Raw genomic sequence first — 17,284 nt, forward strand, 5'->3', positions numbered from 1 at the left:
TGTGTGTGTGTGTGTGTGTGTGTGTGTGTGTGTGTGTGTGTGTGTGTGTGTGTGTGTGTGTGTGTGTGTGTGTGTGTGTGTGTGTGTGTGTGTGTGTGTGTGTGTGTGTGTGTGTGTGTGTGTGTGTGTGTGTGTGTAAGAGATGAGGTACTAAGATTGCAAGTGAAGCTCAGCTGCATGACACATCAAACAGGAAGAGACTATGTGTTTTTCTATTTGAGTGGGTGTGTATAATGTATAGAAGTAATGTGTGGTATAATGGGCTTATGATTTTGTGTGAGTCAGTGGGTATAGAGCTGAGTGCCGGGGATCATGAATGCGGCATTTAAAGGCCAGTAATGGCGCTGATGGCTCATAGCTATTAAATATCCGGAAGATTTTCAGAGTCTGACTCAGTGTAAGAAAGCAGGACTCATCACACACATCCAAGACAGACCACAATCTCTGACACTGTACACTTCCCAGATACCACACACTCTCAGTCTCATTTACTTCATTTTTAACATCACCAACCGTCATCTATCATACATTTCAAAGAAAGCCGTGGTATTACCAGCATCTGCTTGGTGCTTGTTTTTTAGTGAACATTATTTTTATTTTATTATTTATTTAATAATTTATCAAAAAATATAGAAATATTGGGAAGCAGCCGGTCAGTGAGTTGCTTATTTTTTTCTGTAAGGGATTTATTATTATTATTATTTATTTATTTGTTTATTTTTTGTAACAAAATTTTACTGTTCAAACATTATGAAATCAAAGTGTGACGTAATTGGCATTTTTCTAGTGCAAAGTTACAAAATAAAATTTTTTCATCTATTATTTATATTTTATTTTAGGTTTATTTCAATGAGAGTTCTAATAATTTTAGTTAAACAAATTCACAAAACAAATCAGCAAATTCATATGGAAAATTCCTGAAAACACAGTAAAAAACTCATTTGCACTTTTTATTTTAGTTTATTTCAGTTAGTTGCAACGTTTCTTATATTCTTCATTTAAGTTTTTTTTTTTTTCATTTAATATTTATCATTTTTATTTTATTTCAGCTTTATTTCAATTAATGACAACAAATTTTAATAGTTTTCATTTTAGGTTCATTTTGAAAAGAGCATGCATATCAGCAAATTAATATTGCAGATGCTTGAAAATACATAGTACACAGTAAAATAGTCAAGTATTATTTATTTATTTCATTTTTTTTTATAAAATGGGCCAATTATGAAAGGAAGTGTATATATGTGGATATGTGCCTTATATGTGGCTTTCTTCCTAAATTAATAATTGTAATGTAAATGTCCCGTTCCATCATAGGGAGCAGTGATATCGCCCTCTATAGATCACTCCATGTCTCTGCAGCCCACGTCCATGATGAGTCCTCTCACTCAGCAGATGGGTCACCTCTCTCTGAGCAGCCCAGGAACGGTGAGCACAAATCAACACTTCTCATATAATAAAAATAATTTGCATATAAAAATTTGCAGCTGTTCAGAATGGAATGGCGTTATGCATACTGCAGTATACACTGCATACCGCTCACTATGTTTTTTAACAGTATGCACCTATGCAATGAAAAATATTTCAAAAAGTAGTTTGTGGTATACTGCACATTTTGGCAAAAGCTAGGGGTGGGAATTGGCAAAAATGTGACGATTCGATAGTATTGCGATATTTGGGCCACGATTCAATATTATTGCGATTCTCAATATATTGCGTAGTGTTGGGCGATATGCTCCATTTTCATATCGCCCTATCGTCAGCCTGTGAGATCGGCGATACACGATATTATCGTGAGGGGGCGGGGCTTACTTATTTGATTATTAACTTGATTATTTACTCATTAATTTGCTTGTTTTATTACTTCATTTTATACGAGAATATTTTTCTATTTTGCTAGCAAAGGTGGAGTGTTTATTACTAGGATAAAAAAAATCCTAATCATTTTTGTATCTGAGATTATTTCAACATGTCAGCGGGAGATTTACGGACACACATTATCCGCTCAAGCCGTTAGATGCAGCATTTTGACTATACTTATGCACGAGATGAAAACACGTTTTAATAATTTCTAAGGTCAAGAAAGAGTTGGAGTTTGCGATGTGTGTCCTCCCACCAGTGCTCTCTCTGTTTGAATGCACTTCACATATGCGCACTTCAATAAGCCCAAGAACGCGGGTTCGTGTGTTTTAAATGCCGGGAGAAATCAGAGTAAGGGGCAGAAATCGATCGGTTTATACTGAAACTTATGACTTGACTCCAATAAAGGAAAACAGGTTAATGCGTTTACATGACCACATGCATTGGCAGTTTATTCAGAATAATCGGGTTAAGAACGTGCCTGTAAACGCGATCATTAACAAAGTGAAAGTAGAAACGGACTGAGCTCTCAGCATCTGTCGTTGCATAAACGCCGCGTTCTCTCAGAGACGACGATGGATATAACGTTATAGCGACTATCTTAATTTACTGGCTTAATATTTCTCTTGTGGACCTATATGATGACAGTGAAAAAATTTGAAGAATATTTCGAACAGCACAACTCTGCCATCTGTGAAAATCAAAAGCAGCTTCAAATAAACATCAGCTTGTTTACCGTACAGTTTAGACTTGGGATCATAAAGTTAGTAAATAGAGCTTACCCGTGGTACTGGTACAGCAAAACTCTTTAATTTTCCTTTTCCTCCTTGGTTGGGGATGTAATCGTCTTCGCTGAAGTGAGCACTACACACACGAAAATCCTTTATTCTGGATATTTTAGCTCCCGCAGAGTAGCCGATGGCAACCAGCCAAAGCTATCTCATAGTTATATCCGAAATAGGAAAACGATGGATCTGAACGGTGATCCCGGCACATCCTTGTGGTCACAGCCTGGGAATTTACAAGTTCGCACCAATGTTAATTTAATACTTCTTATGTCGTTGTCAATCGATTGTGTAAACACTATGGAACAGCTGATCGGAACGTGCGCACTGTTGACGTTGACAGCAGCGCGGATTGATAGAAATGGAAAGAAAATAGTGCCGATTAAAGCTGAGGTATGAATTTTGACCGGCGTGTTTTTTGTGTGGTAAATTAATCAAGCTTTGAAACGCAAATCATTTTTTCACGTAAAAACGCACAGTTTTGAGGCCCCGGAAAATAACCGGGAGTACTTTCTTGAAAAACTTCCAGCGGCCAGAACTCTGACCAGGGAGGTGACAACAGAGTGGGTCAGTGTGTATGCACTATAGTGCTGGTAAGGATTGCATACAACTTCATGTCTTAAATGGGCGAACTAACCCTTTAAATGAACGTAGAGATTTGTGAGAAAATGGGACGCGTGTCAGATCGCGTCTCTGTCTCACATTGCACTGCATTAACGAATGTACAGCTGATGTAGCCTACGCTCAACGGCTGTCTGAATTCGCTCATTCGTTTTCATTCACTCCTTTAAGTGAACTTTATAAGTGGACTAACCTAGGGAATAGGCCTAACTTAGTGAATGAGGGTTAAGGGGGCGATTTAAATAATAAAAATCGATACTTGGCGCCAGTGTATCGATACAGTATTGCCACAGAAAATATCGCGATACTATGCTGTATCGATTTTTCCCCCCACCCCTAGCAAAAGCACAGTGTCATCCGGGTATCCATGCATACAAATTTTGCATACTGTTCAGAGTATACACACTGTATACTGCGGAAATGGTGTGTTAGTATGGTATTCAGAGCAACGGGAAACTTCACGTAATATGATTGCAAGGCTGCGTCTGAAATCGAAGATAATTATTTTGCATAAGTACTTTGCGACCTCTAAAAAAAGTGCATTCTATGTAGTATGAATGTAATTCGGAAGTACTACATTACATCCACCATGTTGTCATTATCATGTGACCTACCAGCGTCAGTTGTGTCGCTTCATTGACTTTCACAAATCCTCTCCTGTGGCCTCATGGGATAGTAAAGTGTCCATCTTATGCACACTTCAAAATCCCGTAGTAGTAGAGGACTTTTTGCCTACTCTATTATGAGTAATGTGAATTCAGACATAAAACTTGGCTCACATACGGTTTTTCACCTACTATAAAGTAGGTAAGTATGCAATTTTGGATGCAGCCCACGTCTGACCGTAAAGGCACACTATGCAGGATTTCCGTTTTTGTCAAACAGCGACCCCTAGAGTCGCTGTAGAGTACTTGTATCTAACGTTACTGTCGTAAATACAAATCACGCGAGACGGCCACCATTCAACCCGAAAAAAGTCATATAACCATTTCAATAACTCCGAAGCTGTTCAGTTAAGCGGAAAAAAAACTGCATAGTTCCCCATAAAGCGCCACCTACTGGTGAATTATCAAGTTGCAATTAAAACACAAAGGCCACAATATGCAAGAGACATTTTCTAATAATAATAGTGTTGAAGAATTTACAGGTACACTATGTAACTTTTGGCACTCTAGCAGTTCATATACAAAACTGCATGCGTGTTAAAGATGGATTCATGATTGCACACACTTTCTCAATTTTGAATAAACAAAACACTGCATAATGTATCTTTAACAAGCTTTTAATGTTGGACTTTTTTTTATAGTGCAGTAATGTTTTTTGGGGTTACACTGATTCAGCATATAATGGTCAAACGCTGCAAAACAATGTATAGGCCTATATTTAAACATGTAAAGGGCAACACATGGATCATGCACAACTCCAGTAGATCTCAGCAGAAATACACAAAAGTAACCAAATAAGGAACCGCTGACAGAATGAGAGCACAAAACACTACAGCAGCAAAGTGTGCAGGTTTGTAGAAGCATATGTTGATGTTTTCTCTGTGTGTGTGTGTGTGTGTGTGTCTCTTGTAGTATATGCCAGCCAGTCAAGCTCTCCAGGGGCAGTACATCCCTCCATACACTCACATGCAGACCACCGCAGTCTCAGTAGAGGTGGGTTCACGTCCGCACACACTTTCCCAGACACAGATTTAACCTCCTCCTGTACTCAAGAACTTCCTGAATTCACAATCACCATAAATGGAGAAAAGTTCAAGAACAGACTGGGCTTGTGCAACTGTGCTGAAATGTTCTTGAGAGTTCAGAACATGTCCAGGGAATGTTTCCAAAATCAAGCAAAAGAAATAGAATAGAATATTTTGCTCAAAGATAATAAAACTTTTTTCAGAACTATTGATTTTTTCTGTGAGATTATCTTCATGACAATTAAGCACATTCTCCCAACTATGATGCATACTTATAATAATAATAATAACAACAATAACAATAATAATATATTATTTAAATGTAAGAATTAAAGTATTTATACATGAGGGGCTTTTTGTGTATTGCCTTTCATTTATGCAATAATAATTAACATAAATTATCATTATTTAATTAATAAATGATAAATGATTGTATTGTACTAGTAATATTTTTACAGTAATACAGAATGTGAAACCTATTATGTTGTTTGTTTTTCAGTGACATGAGCATGTTTTTGTGACATTCATCCATTAGCACATGTTAATTGCCTTCAAAATTATAAGCGGAATATGCAGTGGAAAATTTTCAGTCTTATGTTATATTAGTGCTTCAGATCTCTGTTCTGATTTCAGCTTGTGTGATGACATGCTTTGCTTGTGTTGATTTGGTGCCTAAATGTGTTTTGTTGTAGGAGAACAGTCCACAACCTCAGGTGGATTCGTCCAGTGATCATTCACCGTATACCTATCAGCAGGCCAAGTGATGAAGAGGTACTATCACTCACTTCTTTCACATATACATCATGCAACGGCTCGTGTGTCATTTTACCATAAGCTTTTGGAACGCAAAAAATAGAATAGAAAAATAGAATCCACTGAGATTTTCCTATAAACCATTTAAACATTAAAGAGTACCTATTATGCCCTTTTTCAAAGTGTTGATTTTGGTTTTGGGGTCTACTAGAATAGGTTTTCATGCTTGCCTTGAATGTAATTTTACATATATTTTTCAGTAATGCTCTGAGGTGCGTTTCCTGAAAGCATCATTAGCCAAATATGGTCGCAAGTTCCGTTGAATTTTGTTGGTAATGACGGAACTTGCAACCATGGTTGTCTTTGGGAAATGCACCCGTTTCGTTTTGTCTCTATAGGGGTTTTCGCACCAGGTAGTTATAGGAAGTCAGTAATAGGAACTACGGTAGTCACTAAGACTGTCCTCTGAGAACTACATTTTCCCCTAGGGCTATTTTCCTGGTTGCATTCGCACCAGCACTGCAGACTTTTATTTTGACACAGCTCTCCCATTCTCCATCTTCATTAGTTAACGATCTGCTTAACAGTCTTGTCTAATACTAATACATCATACTGTTAAAGAAATTAAGCGGTATATGGAAATTAGGGCTGCACAATATTGAAGAAAAATGCAATATTTGATAACTCGTTAAATAATGGGATATTCGATATGCGATACGATAATGCTTAAAGTGTGTAAAATAAACTTAAATTATCTTTAAAATATATTTAAAATGATATAACCTACATATGTGTCTCACATTCTTTTTGTGACAAGAAAACATCCCTACAACTTCTGAAAGTGAACATCAGTGTTTTACTTTTGCATAAGAAGTGTTATTTTAAAGGGCACCTATTATGGCATTTTAAAATGTTCCTAATATTGTTTTGTAGTCCCTAACAACAGTTTACATGCATGCAATGACAAAAAAACACTTTTGTTGTCTTATAATATGCATTTATTTTTACCGGATTTGCTCACGGACTCCCAAATGATTCGTACAACGACTCATTTTTCCAAACCCCTCCTTTGCGTGACACTAATCTGCGGTGATTGGTCAGATGACCAAATCAGTTAATGTTTGCGTTAGGGGTGTGCCATATCATACCGTCCACGATAATATCGGTATACATTTTTACATGATAAAAAAGTGTCATATCGCGATATCAATGATATAGCGACGGGATGACGTATGGCGCATTTACGTTCCCTAGAACGCACAACAACAACACCTGTGTGAGCGCGAGAGCAGCCTGTCAGCCTCCGATGACGATTTAGCAATTTCACAAACAGCTTGAGTGTTCAGCGGGGCTGCCGACGCGCGTCTTCTCTCGCGTGCGTTTAGGAGTCGGGACATGACTGAATGGTCTCTTGCACAATCGGGCCATCAGTGCATCGTAACTAAAGTTTATAATTTTCAAGTCTTCTTAAATCTTATCAGTTTAAACATTCAAGCGGTTTTAAACTATCCAGTAAGCTACTCGCGCACTCTCTGAGAGAGTTGCACTGCGTGCATACATAGAGTACAGCTCGCGAGAAACTAAAGTTATTTTTCGCGGATTATATCGCTTTAATGGGGGGAAAAACGCAAAATTGTGTAAAACTTCCGGTCTTGGTAAGTATACTCATAAACACAGTCGGTTATGTATGAAACGCATGTGACAGTGTGACAGACAGTATAATAAAAACAGCAATGGATCTGTGCACTAGCTGTAAAAGTGACAGCAGCCATAGGCTATGCGTCTGTCATTAATGTCGTCGTCAAAACAACAAAAGATAGCTTTAATTGTAATGAATGAGAATTATTAGCCTATGTATTTAATTTAATCAGGAAACAGAACTAAAAGACTATGTGTTATTTTACATTTGATTACTTTATTATGTTTCTGTAGTATTTCTGAATACTGGTGTTAGACCTACACACATTTAACATTTAATTCAAAGATTGAAATCAAGCTTCCTTGTGTTGTGTAAACTCTTAACAACAAAATTACCACATTGTAAAAACGCAATGAGTGAGCAATCATTTAGGCGAGATAAACATAATAAGAAAATTTTCAACAACAACAAAAAAAAATGTCTATATCGTCATAAATATTATTATCGCAAATATTCTTGAAATATCGTGATAGAATTTTGAGGCTATATCGCCCACCCCTAGTTTGCGTTAGCCCAACGCATAAACATATTGATAAAGCACAAGGTATTGCTCTATTCTTTATGACAACTCCAATAACAACGACAGACATTTCACATATTTAAAAAAAAAAATTGACAATTGGAGACCTAGAGCTGCGCTGAGCGTAACTTACACAACACACACAAATATTGAGCATGCTACAAAACACATAAAAGCAACAATTATAAATAATACTTACATGTTGTGATTCGGAGGAGGAAGCTGATCCAAATAAAATTGGCACTGAACCTTCCTTCAGTATCAACCGGCTCGCGAATCCACACTTGAAAGCATTTATGTTTGTAACGCAATCGTCATTAAAATAACGCGAACACAGCACAAGGTTTGCCCTATACTTGTGTGGTATAGTTGTATATATGAACTGTAGACACTTAGTCTTCAAATGCTCCTCCCTGGGCAGTGAAAAAGGGTCGCGTTTGATTCGCACTTCAGAACACAGCGTCTTGTTGTCGACATGATGTTTTCAAGTTTTCCCTGGTGTCTGCGTGCGCAATGAGTGGGCGTATCTTATTCAAATAACTTGTCAAGTTGACGTCATCTAGATAGAGAAAAAGCATCGTTAGTCTATCGATTCATATCAGCGACTCAGAGTCGACTCTTACTTTTGAGAGACAATAACTTTGTATACGGTGAACTTTCATATTTAAAACTTTGCAGGATGTTTTCGTTCACTTTGATCTATGTTACACACTACATGAAAGGTGATTTTCAAAATTCCATAATAGGTTCCCTTTAACATCAGTGTAACCACAGTGTTTAGGGTTACAGGAAGGCCTACATTAGGTTTATTAAACAACAGAAACTGAATAATCAAATGCAAAAATAAGCACTGCTTAATTTTTACTGTATGAATTAGATATACTGATAAAGCTACAAAAGTTTTTCAGCCAAGAACAGTGAGTGATTTTCTCTTTGTCTTTCTTCATGACCCCAGTTATTGCAAGCTGTTGCGATAAGCATATTGCGATATATACATTTGCGATATTTAGATAATTTCGATATATTGTGCAGCCTTAATGAAAATGTATTATAGCGTTTACTGTGTGGTTGATGTCTAGTGTCACTAGCTGAGCAGAAATATAATCATGCTTCGCTTGGTACCTTCAAAATAGCGTTGTATTTCTTCGGTAGCGTAAAGGTTGAGAAGTGCCTGGACTTCTGCGTCAGTCCATCTATCGCTGTTATCTATAGGCTATAAAATGAGTGTCAGAGTGTTTCACATGCATTCGTCCAATCAACATACACTTACGTCACTGGTAGTTCCTATTGTGCTGGGTTAGACTCTACTCTGAAGTAGGAGATAATTTAGTCCTTCCAAAAGGTTTTTCTACAACTAAAATCGATCCCAGTTCCTGCGGTGCGAGAACGCCAAAAAGCGGGTTATAGGAACTATGAAATGCTGCAGCAGTGTGTTGTGATTGGTCAACTGCTTCAAGTGTGTTTGGAGAATGTCGCGCCCCTTACCATAACCGCCAGTTTCACTACGCTACTAACTAACTCAACCAGGCCCCGCCCCATTATTCTGCTTATTAATTATTTAAATGAGGAATATTGTGACGTGTTCATTCCCAGAAGAAACACAAGACTACAATGGAGGCGTTTCAGGGAGTTCAGAAACAGTGACACTGATATAGAGAATAAATTGTCAGCCAACCAAAGAGAAGTGTTTCTCAAACCCATATCTGTTTGGTATCTTATTATTCACAAAAACGAATGTACTCTACAGACGATTAAAATGACTTTCTGGGTTCCAGGAGGAGGAAGTCTTGTGCATGTGGAAGCATTGCATGAGGATTCTTATATAAATGTTTAGAGGTCATTTCAAGTGTTGATGCATCATCGGTTTACATCTGTTTAAAATAAGTGGTCTGGAAGTGTAAACAGGTTTAATGTGGTATTAGTTTGAGCCACCTGCAGTCGTGCTTTACTGCATTACTGGTCCTGATGTGTGTGTCGTGTCTAACTTGACGGGATAGTTCTCCCAAAAATGACAATTCGGTACTCATTTATTCACCCTTGCCTCATTCCAGACTTGTATTTATTTTACTTATTATTATTTGATGGTTATTCATGCTGTTAAGATCCAAAAAAGTATCTTAAAAGTAGTCAATGCAACTTAATGGTTTCGACAGAATTTTTAATTGAGTCGTTTAGTTTTCTGTCATTGACATGAAGGAATCAATGATCTCAAACCTGCTTTGATTCATCCATGGCATGATTTTTTAATTGTACAGTCGTCAATAAGATTTATGAAGTCTTGCAGACAGGAAGATTCAACCTCATTTTGTGCATCAAGGAAGAAAAAATAAGAGGTTTTAATGAGAGTGAGCAAATGATGAAAAGTAAAAATGGACATTTTTAAATTGTAATTTTCATGCATGGAAATTTTAGTTGAAAACACATTTTTATAGTAATGCTCAGATCGCAAATATTTTGTTGCTGAGAAATTGGTCTTTGGTTAAAGATTTTGGAAAATATATTATATTATACACTGTCATTCAAAAGTTTGGGGATGGGAGTTTTAAAATGTTTTTGAAAGAAGTCTCTTCTGCTCACCAAGGCTGCATTTATTTGATGAAAAATACAATAAAAATGGTAATATTGTGAAATATTATTACCTTTTAAAATAACTCTTTCCTATTGTAATATATTGTAAATTGTATTTTATTCCTGTGATCAAAGCTGAATTTTCAGCATCATTACTCCAGTCTTCAGTGTCACATGATCCTTCAGAAATCATTCTAATATGCTGATTTGCTGCTCAACAAACATTTCTTATTATTATTATCTTTGTTCAAAACAGTTGTCAAAACTTCATATTTTTGTGGAATCTTTGATAATTTTTTTCAGAATTCTTTGATAAAAAGTTTCACTTTTGATCAATTTAATGCATCCTTGCTGAATAAAAGTCTCAATTTCTTTCTATCAAACTATTGATTTGAAGTTTTGTTTTTTGCTTCACTCCCAGGGTTGAGAGAGAAGGAGACGACTGCTAAATCAACAACAGCTTCCTTTGAAGGACCGGCTCTACCGATGAATCAACATTTTGCACAGGTTCTACGATGAGTTCCTTGGTTTTATAATAAAACTATTATAACTAAAAGTTCCATTAGGTGCAAATCAAGGATTCATTTCATCAGAGGAGGCTAACAAAGAAAAAAAAAGAAAAAACGAAATGAAATGGAAAGAAAAGAAAAGACAAAGAAAAGTTTTATTTTAATAAGGAAACTGATTATTTTTTACCAAGGATTGTCACATAGATGCAGGAACCTCATCATGCGACTCAATGTGCATGGATATTATTATTCTTGTTTTTATGATTTCCGATTTTTTTGTTTTTTCCCTCTCTCTCTCTTCTTTTGTACTGAAACAGCCGGACATCCTGAGAAAGATGCGTTTGTGCTTGCGGTGTGAGTGTCGTTGATGTGTTTTTCTGTTGTGTGCTTCATCTTCGGTCTGACCGATCTGTTCGTCTTATACGATTTGCCTTAAACTCTTTCCCGTACAGTAGCCGAAGAAGAGACGTGCGGTTACTGCCTTGTAAATCAGCTGAATAGGGCTTTTCTAGCATCTCGCAAAGGAAAATTTCACTGCGCTTGGATTTCGGTGTTTTGCTTTCTCGGATCTTTTAGAGTACAAACCGTTTCGAGTGACAACATTGATGGAGTTTTCATAGGATTTAATGTTTTTATAATCAGAGGTGATGATCCTTTGGTTGTTTGAATGTGGTAGAAATTCTGCTGAACGATCACATTTTTGATAATTGCCTTTTACTTTCGTTTATAAATCTCGGTGTTGTAGTTTAGCTTTAGATGAACTCGTGTGGGAGGGGGAGGAGCTTTGACTTGTATTCTAATTTTGGGGGTGGGAGGGAGGCGTGGCCTGTCAGTCAGACCGAAAATCGTTTGATGTGTTTCAGAGTCAAACCTCTTTAAGAAACAGCAGCGGTTCGGCGGGCTTCTTCGGGAGAGGTGAACGTGCTCGATTATAGCAGGCCAACAAATCTCGGCACTTTCCAGTTTACTTCACCAAAGCAAGCGGATCGCATGGACGTTTTCTCTCGAGACGGGCCACGCTGAGACTTTTTAACAGACTAGATTGCAGTTCTGGAGAATGTGCCTTCTTTGTACATATGCATTCAGCTGTCTTTAGTCTTAGAGGTGCGGACACCGATAGCGTGAAGGACGATTTGGATCCAGCAAGTGCCACAAACTAAACGAAAACATCACTACAGAGCAGAGACAACTGAAACTGAAACGTGGAACGAGGACAAGTTGAAACGACGGCACTGTTTTAAAACCCTAGTGAGCTGCCTTCTAAGGGAGCATAATAACTCATAATTATTTGTAAAAGAAATACATGCATCATACAAACAGACTTCAGGAGAGTTTTGCATTGGCATGTTGCAGTAAAGGTACAAAGCACACAAAATTATGAGTGCTTTTCATTTGAATCAACTATTTTTAGCCATGCTTTCGGATGGATTTTTTTTACTCAGTGCATTGTGGGATTGCCTTCTCAACGAAGGATGTATATGATGCTGCCTTAGGATTTGTAGGTATCTTAGTGCACTTACTGCCATATTTTTCGGTAAATAAACTGAAACATTTACAAATATTGTTAACACAATAAACATGCGTTTTATTTCCCGTCACTCCACAACCAATCCCTTAAATTTAACAGTATTCAGGGCAGAACAGGAATGAAAAACACAAGTATAAAACAAACATAAATTATAGTGTGCGTTCATTATAAACAACATTTAGAATTACAAAAACACCAAACCCTAAAGCGAAACTGAAACACACAAAGAATCCAAATGTTTTAAGAAACTTGACTTAAAAAATTCTTCATTAATTCTATATTTTAATAGAATATTGCCGTATTTGTTATGAATTAATTATCAGTGCACATCTTTTTTTCTTTCTTTTTTTTTATATGCCTCATAATCTTAAATTAGAATAACTTACCCTCCCCCTTTCTTCTCTTATGACGAGGGCGGGGCAACCTGTCACTCACATGACATCAGCCAATAGCAGACCACAACCATCCAATCAATTCCCCATGGACAAGATCAAGCCCCGCCCACATATGTTCCTGTTCACTTGGATATACGTCACAATAGGGAAGAAAAGACGAGCGTAACTTTAATTGCATTATAGTATAAGTCGCAGCATGTTTCAGATGATAAAAACGTGACGTATTCGGGAAATATGACAGGCAGCTCACTAGGTTTTAGGACTCGGCCTTTGAAACAATAATCGCATCCATTACAGGAAAAAGTTTTGATTTTCTTCTAAACTCACAATATACTTTAGTAAGGCTTTATTCATTAATTTGTCTTCCAAAAGACTGTGTTTTTGACCTGGTGGGTCTTGTTGACCGGTTATCTACCTCAGAGTTTTGTTGTCCTCTGTTTTAATTGGTCGGGCTAGCAGGTTCAGCCCGCCCCTCCAGACCAAACGGGCCGCTCAGGAGCTGTCCATGTACACTTGATTTCTTTCAGGTTTTTTCTTTTCAAATACTTTGATCCTTTTCTTCTTCTTCTTTTCTTCTTTTTCTTCTTCAAACAAAAAAAGTTGTTTTTTTATTATTGTTATCGTTATAAGGAAAGTTGTGCGTTTGTTTTAGTGTCGTTTAGCATTCAGATTCATCGTTTCGAAAGCAAAAAACAATGCTGCTTTTCATCACAAGATATTCCAGTCGTCCCTAGGAAGTAGACAAGAAAGCGTGCGCGAGAGAGAGAAAGAGAGAGAGACAGAGAGAGTGAGAAACAGCGATGCTGAAAGTTGCGGTTTTCCCGAGACATCACTGTTGTATGAAGCCCATTTACCGCACATAACACAAAAAAAGTAACATTTTATTTTAAGGTGACGTAGTTACACGTTACTACATGTACTAACTATAATAATAACAGTAAATTAAGCATAATTAGTATAATAATTATCACAGTAATGCATAATAAGTAATTAACCTTAACCTTAACTCTATAGTAAGTGCATGTAGTTAATTAATATTACTCAGTATTTATTTGAGGAAGAACAATGTTTACACTTTATTTTAAGGTGTCATTGTTACAGTGTAATTATATATTTAAATACTGAGTAGTAATAATTAACTACATGTACTTACTATAGAGTTACGGTTAAAGTTTGTTTTAGGATTAGTTGCATGTAATTATGAACAATTTATAGTTATTACTACAGTAACTACATGTAACGTGAAACAAGGACACTGTAAAATAAATTATTACTGAATTAAATGTAACAAAAAATCATGCTCTGGTAAACCATATTTTTGTCATAAGTTAAATTATGATTTAAAAAGTCATATTTATGAGATTTAAAAGTCAAAATTATGACTGTCAATTTTGAGATGAAACGATAAATTATACATGTTAAATAAATTAGGCATGATAAATTGTCATAAATTATGACAAGTCAAAATTATGACTTAAAAAGTTGAAATTATAAGATAAAAAGTTGAAAATATGACTTTACTAAGTTGAAATTGACAAAAAGTCAAAATTGACAAAGTTTTTGAATTTTCATCTGAATTATTTTGACGTTTTACGTCAAAATTATTTTTAAATCTCACTTAGTATCATAAGTTTGACTTTTTATGTCATAATTATGACTTGTGAAATACTTTTTTTTCGTATGTGTCAGAAATGGGCTTCCATCCTGTTGCTTTCAGACCGAGTCCAGACAGAGTTTTAACGGCGTATCCGTGGAGCTCAGCTCTCAGCCGAGTCCATTCTTGACGTGCGTGCGTGCGTGTGTGTGTGTGTGTGTGTGTGCGTGCGTGTGTGGCAGCGAGTGTGTTTCTGTGGAGTTCTTGTGTGGCTCATGCTGCTAGTAACATCTGAATCCGAAGTGCCAATCTGTGTCTGGGTCAAAGAGTTGAAAAGAGTCGTTGTGCAGAAAGAAATTGCTCATGAATATGAAAAATCATGTACTAGACAGCCATTAAGTTATATGAAAAAAAGTAATAATTTATGAAGAGAGAAGTTTTGTACAGACTGTTTGAAAAAATAAAAACAATAAAAAGATTTTCATAGAGATATCTATATGAGAGTTGATTTTGTAATTTCTTTCTCTCTGTTTTACGTGCCACACGCTTGCCAGTGGTATCTTGTACGTTCGGTTTATCAGAAACCTTCCTCTGTATATTTTCTTTTGTTTTCTGGAGTGTTTGTTGAAGCCAAAAAAAGCTCTTTTTCTCCCCTTTGTTTTCAGTAGATTGTTAATTAAGCTTTATTTCTGTTCATTTCTTTGAGAATTTTTGAATAAAAACACATTTTTGTTTTATTCATGTTGTCGTTCATTCACCTCATGCACTACTGTTATGATATTTTATGGTATTTTCTTTAGACAACATACAAAGTAAATAATGCCAGAACTCTCATGTTTGGATGAACTAAGTTGAAGTTGCCCACGTGACCAGTGTGTCGCTCTCAGCAGTACTTCACTTTGACCAGCAGGTGGCAGTGTCTCTGCAAAAAGTTGGATTTGAGACTCAGCATCATTTGTTAAAAGTGTCTTCACTACAAGCAGAAAACAAACCAGGTTTAATGTTTTCATATGTCACTTTTTCCAGAAAGACCAGAAGCTGCTATTTTGGGTCCAGGTCCATTAGAGCACCTGTTCTGCGCTGTGCACCTGACGGACTATTTTTCAGGAACAAGAACAAGGTTAAAAAAGAATCAAACGTACACTGTGATATCAGGCTCCAATTGTTCTCTCAAATGTTAATTTATATATTAAAACCGATTCATCTATCTAATCTACAAAAGCCTCACCACATGTACACTAATGCTCCAGGTGTGTAATTCAAGTAAATGATCTCTCTGACATAACTATCTTAAAATTGTTGATAAAATAAAATAAATTGAACCAAATTAGTTGGACATTAAAGCATGTAAATTACAGTTTGATATCATCTTTTATGAATTTAACTAATGAATTTAACTAACTAAGAGAGAGACAAGAGTTGTTATTCAAGCTTAATCTGTGTTGTGTATTCATCATTACATTTATATATGAATATATTAGAAATATTTTGCAGTGTGTGTGTGTGTGTAGAGGTATGGAAATTCAGTTTTTATATGAATTTAGTTATAAATACAATAGACTTCCCCAAACCCTGAAGAAAAAGTTTGTGCATTTTAATAAATGATATACTGTACTTTTATATATAATTACTATAATTTACTAATATACTATTTCTATACTGTATATATAATTATGTATTATTTATATACTATTACATTATGAATATTTTTATTTAGCTTTCATTTAATTTCATTTTAAATTTTAGTAATTTTATTCGTTTTTTTATAAATTAGTTTTTGTTTTAAATATTTTTTTTAAGCTTTATTTTTTATTTTTTTTAGTTTGAGTAATTTTAGTACTTCAGCTTATATATGTCAACTTATAACATATTTATTTCAGTTTGTTGCCAAAGCTTTGTTTCATTTGACGATAACAATATTTAATAGTTTTAATAGTTTTAGCTAACAATGACCACACACACCATACATTATTTTACATGAATACACAATACTCTTTTTGATACGTGAAATCATTATCAGGGCATCAAACTGCACAATTATTCATTCCACAAATATAAATTATACAAATTTCAAATACACCATCTTATTGAAGGTTTGTCATCGATACTGTACTAAACGCCTCAATGCAGTGATAATAAGCTGGTGTATCCTGAAAAACTGGAGCATTAAAGAGATTCTGGGTGTGTAGTTCAGTCTATTGATGTAATGTGGCAATCAAACACTAGCAGAACAAGTGCCACAATTATCTTTAATGAAAAATGAAATCAGTATGTGACAAAAGAAGCTTGTCCCCGGATGACCTACTACTTCCGGTGAGATTCGGAAGTGTGTTTATGATGGACACTTTACTATCCCATGAGGCCACAGGAGAGGATTTATGAATGGCAGTGAAGCGACGCAACTGACGCTGGTAGGTCACGTGATAATGACAACATGGCGAATATAGTATTACATTCATACTACACATTCATAGTATATATATAGCCTATTTTTTTTTATTTTTTTTAGCAATCACAAATTAATTACTTACTCAAGAGAGTATATATTAGATGAGGGATGCATTCAAAATATGCATCGATGTACAAGTTTTTTTCCCCAAAAATGTAAATGTTTCCCATAATTTACTCACTCTCAAGTCATCCTGTATAGGACTTTCTTCTTTTTGTTGAATACAATCGGAGTTATATTAAATAATATCCTGCCTCTTCAAAGTTTTGTAATGGTACTGTATTATTAATCCAATTGTGTTCGGCTAAAAACTAAA

At 35.8% G+C, this 17,284-nt stretch overlaps 2 protein-coding genes across 4 annotated transcripts in view; one reads left to right on the forward strand and one right to left on the reverse strand.

The window, feature by feature from the left end:
- Positions 1–15,256, forward strand: part of rbms1b (RNA binding motif, single stranded interacting protein 1b) — an 82,968-nt gene extending 67,712 nt beyond the window's left edge. For all 3 annotated transcript variants that reach the window (XM_077216253.1, XM_077216254.1, XM_077216255.1), the window contains exons 11-14: positions 1,315–1,425; positions 4,841–4,921; positions 5,646–5,724; positions 10,915–15,256. In XM_077216253.1, coding sequence (XP_077072368.1) covers positions 1,315–1,425; positions 4,841–4,921; positions 5,646–5,717 — 264 coding nt within the window. In that variant the 3' untranslated portion in view covers positions 5,718–5,724; positions 10,915–15,256. The remainder of the gene's footprint in view (positions 1–1,314; positions 1,426–4,840; positions 4,922–5,645; positions 5,725–10,914) is intronic.
- The window catches only part of tanc1b (tetratricopeptide repeat, ankyrin repeat and coiled-coil containing 1b), a 533,291-nt gene that overhangs the window by 172,998 nt on the left and 343,009 nt on the right, over positions 1–17,284 (reverse strand). The gene's annotated exons all lie outside the window — the stretch shown is intronic.

This window comes from Siphateles boraxobius, unplaced genomic scaffold (genome assembly GCF_051911475.1).
Source record: "Siphateles boraxobius isolate OS27281-9 unplaced genomic scaffold, OSU_SipBor_1 7, whole genome shotgun sequence".
NCBI lineage: Eukaryota > Metazoa > Chordata > Actinopteri > Cypriniformes > Leuciscidae > Siphateles > Siphateles boraxobius.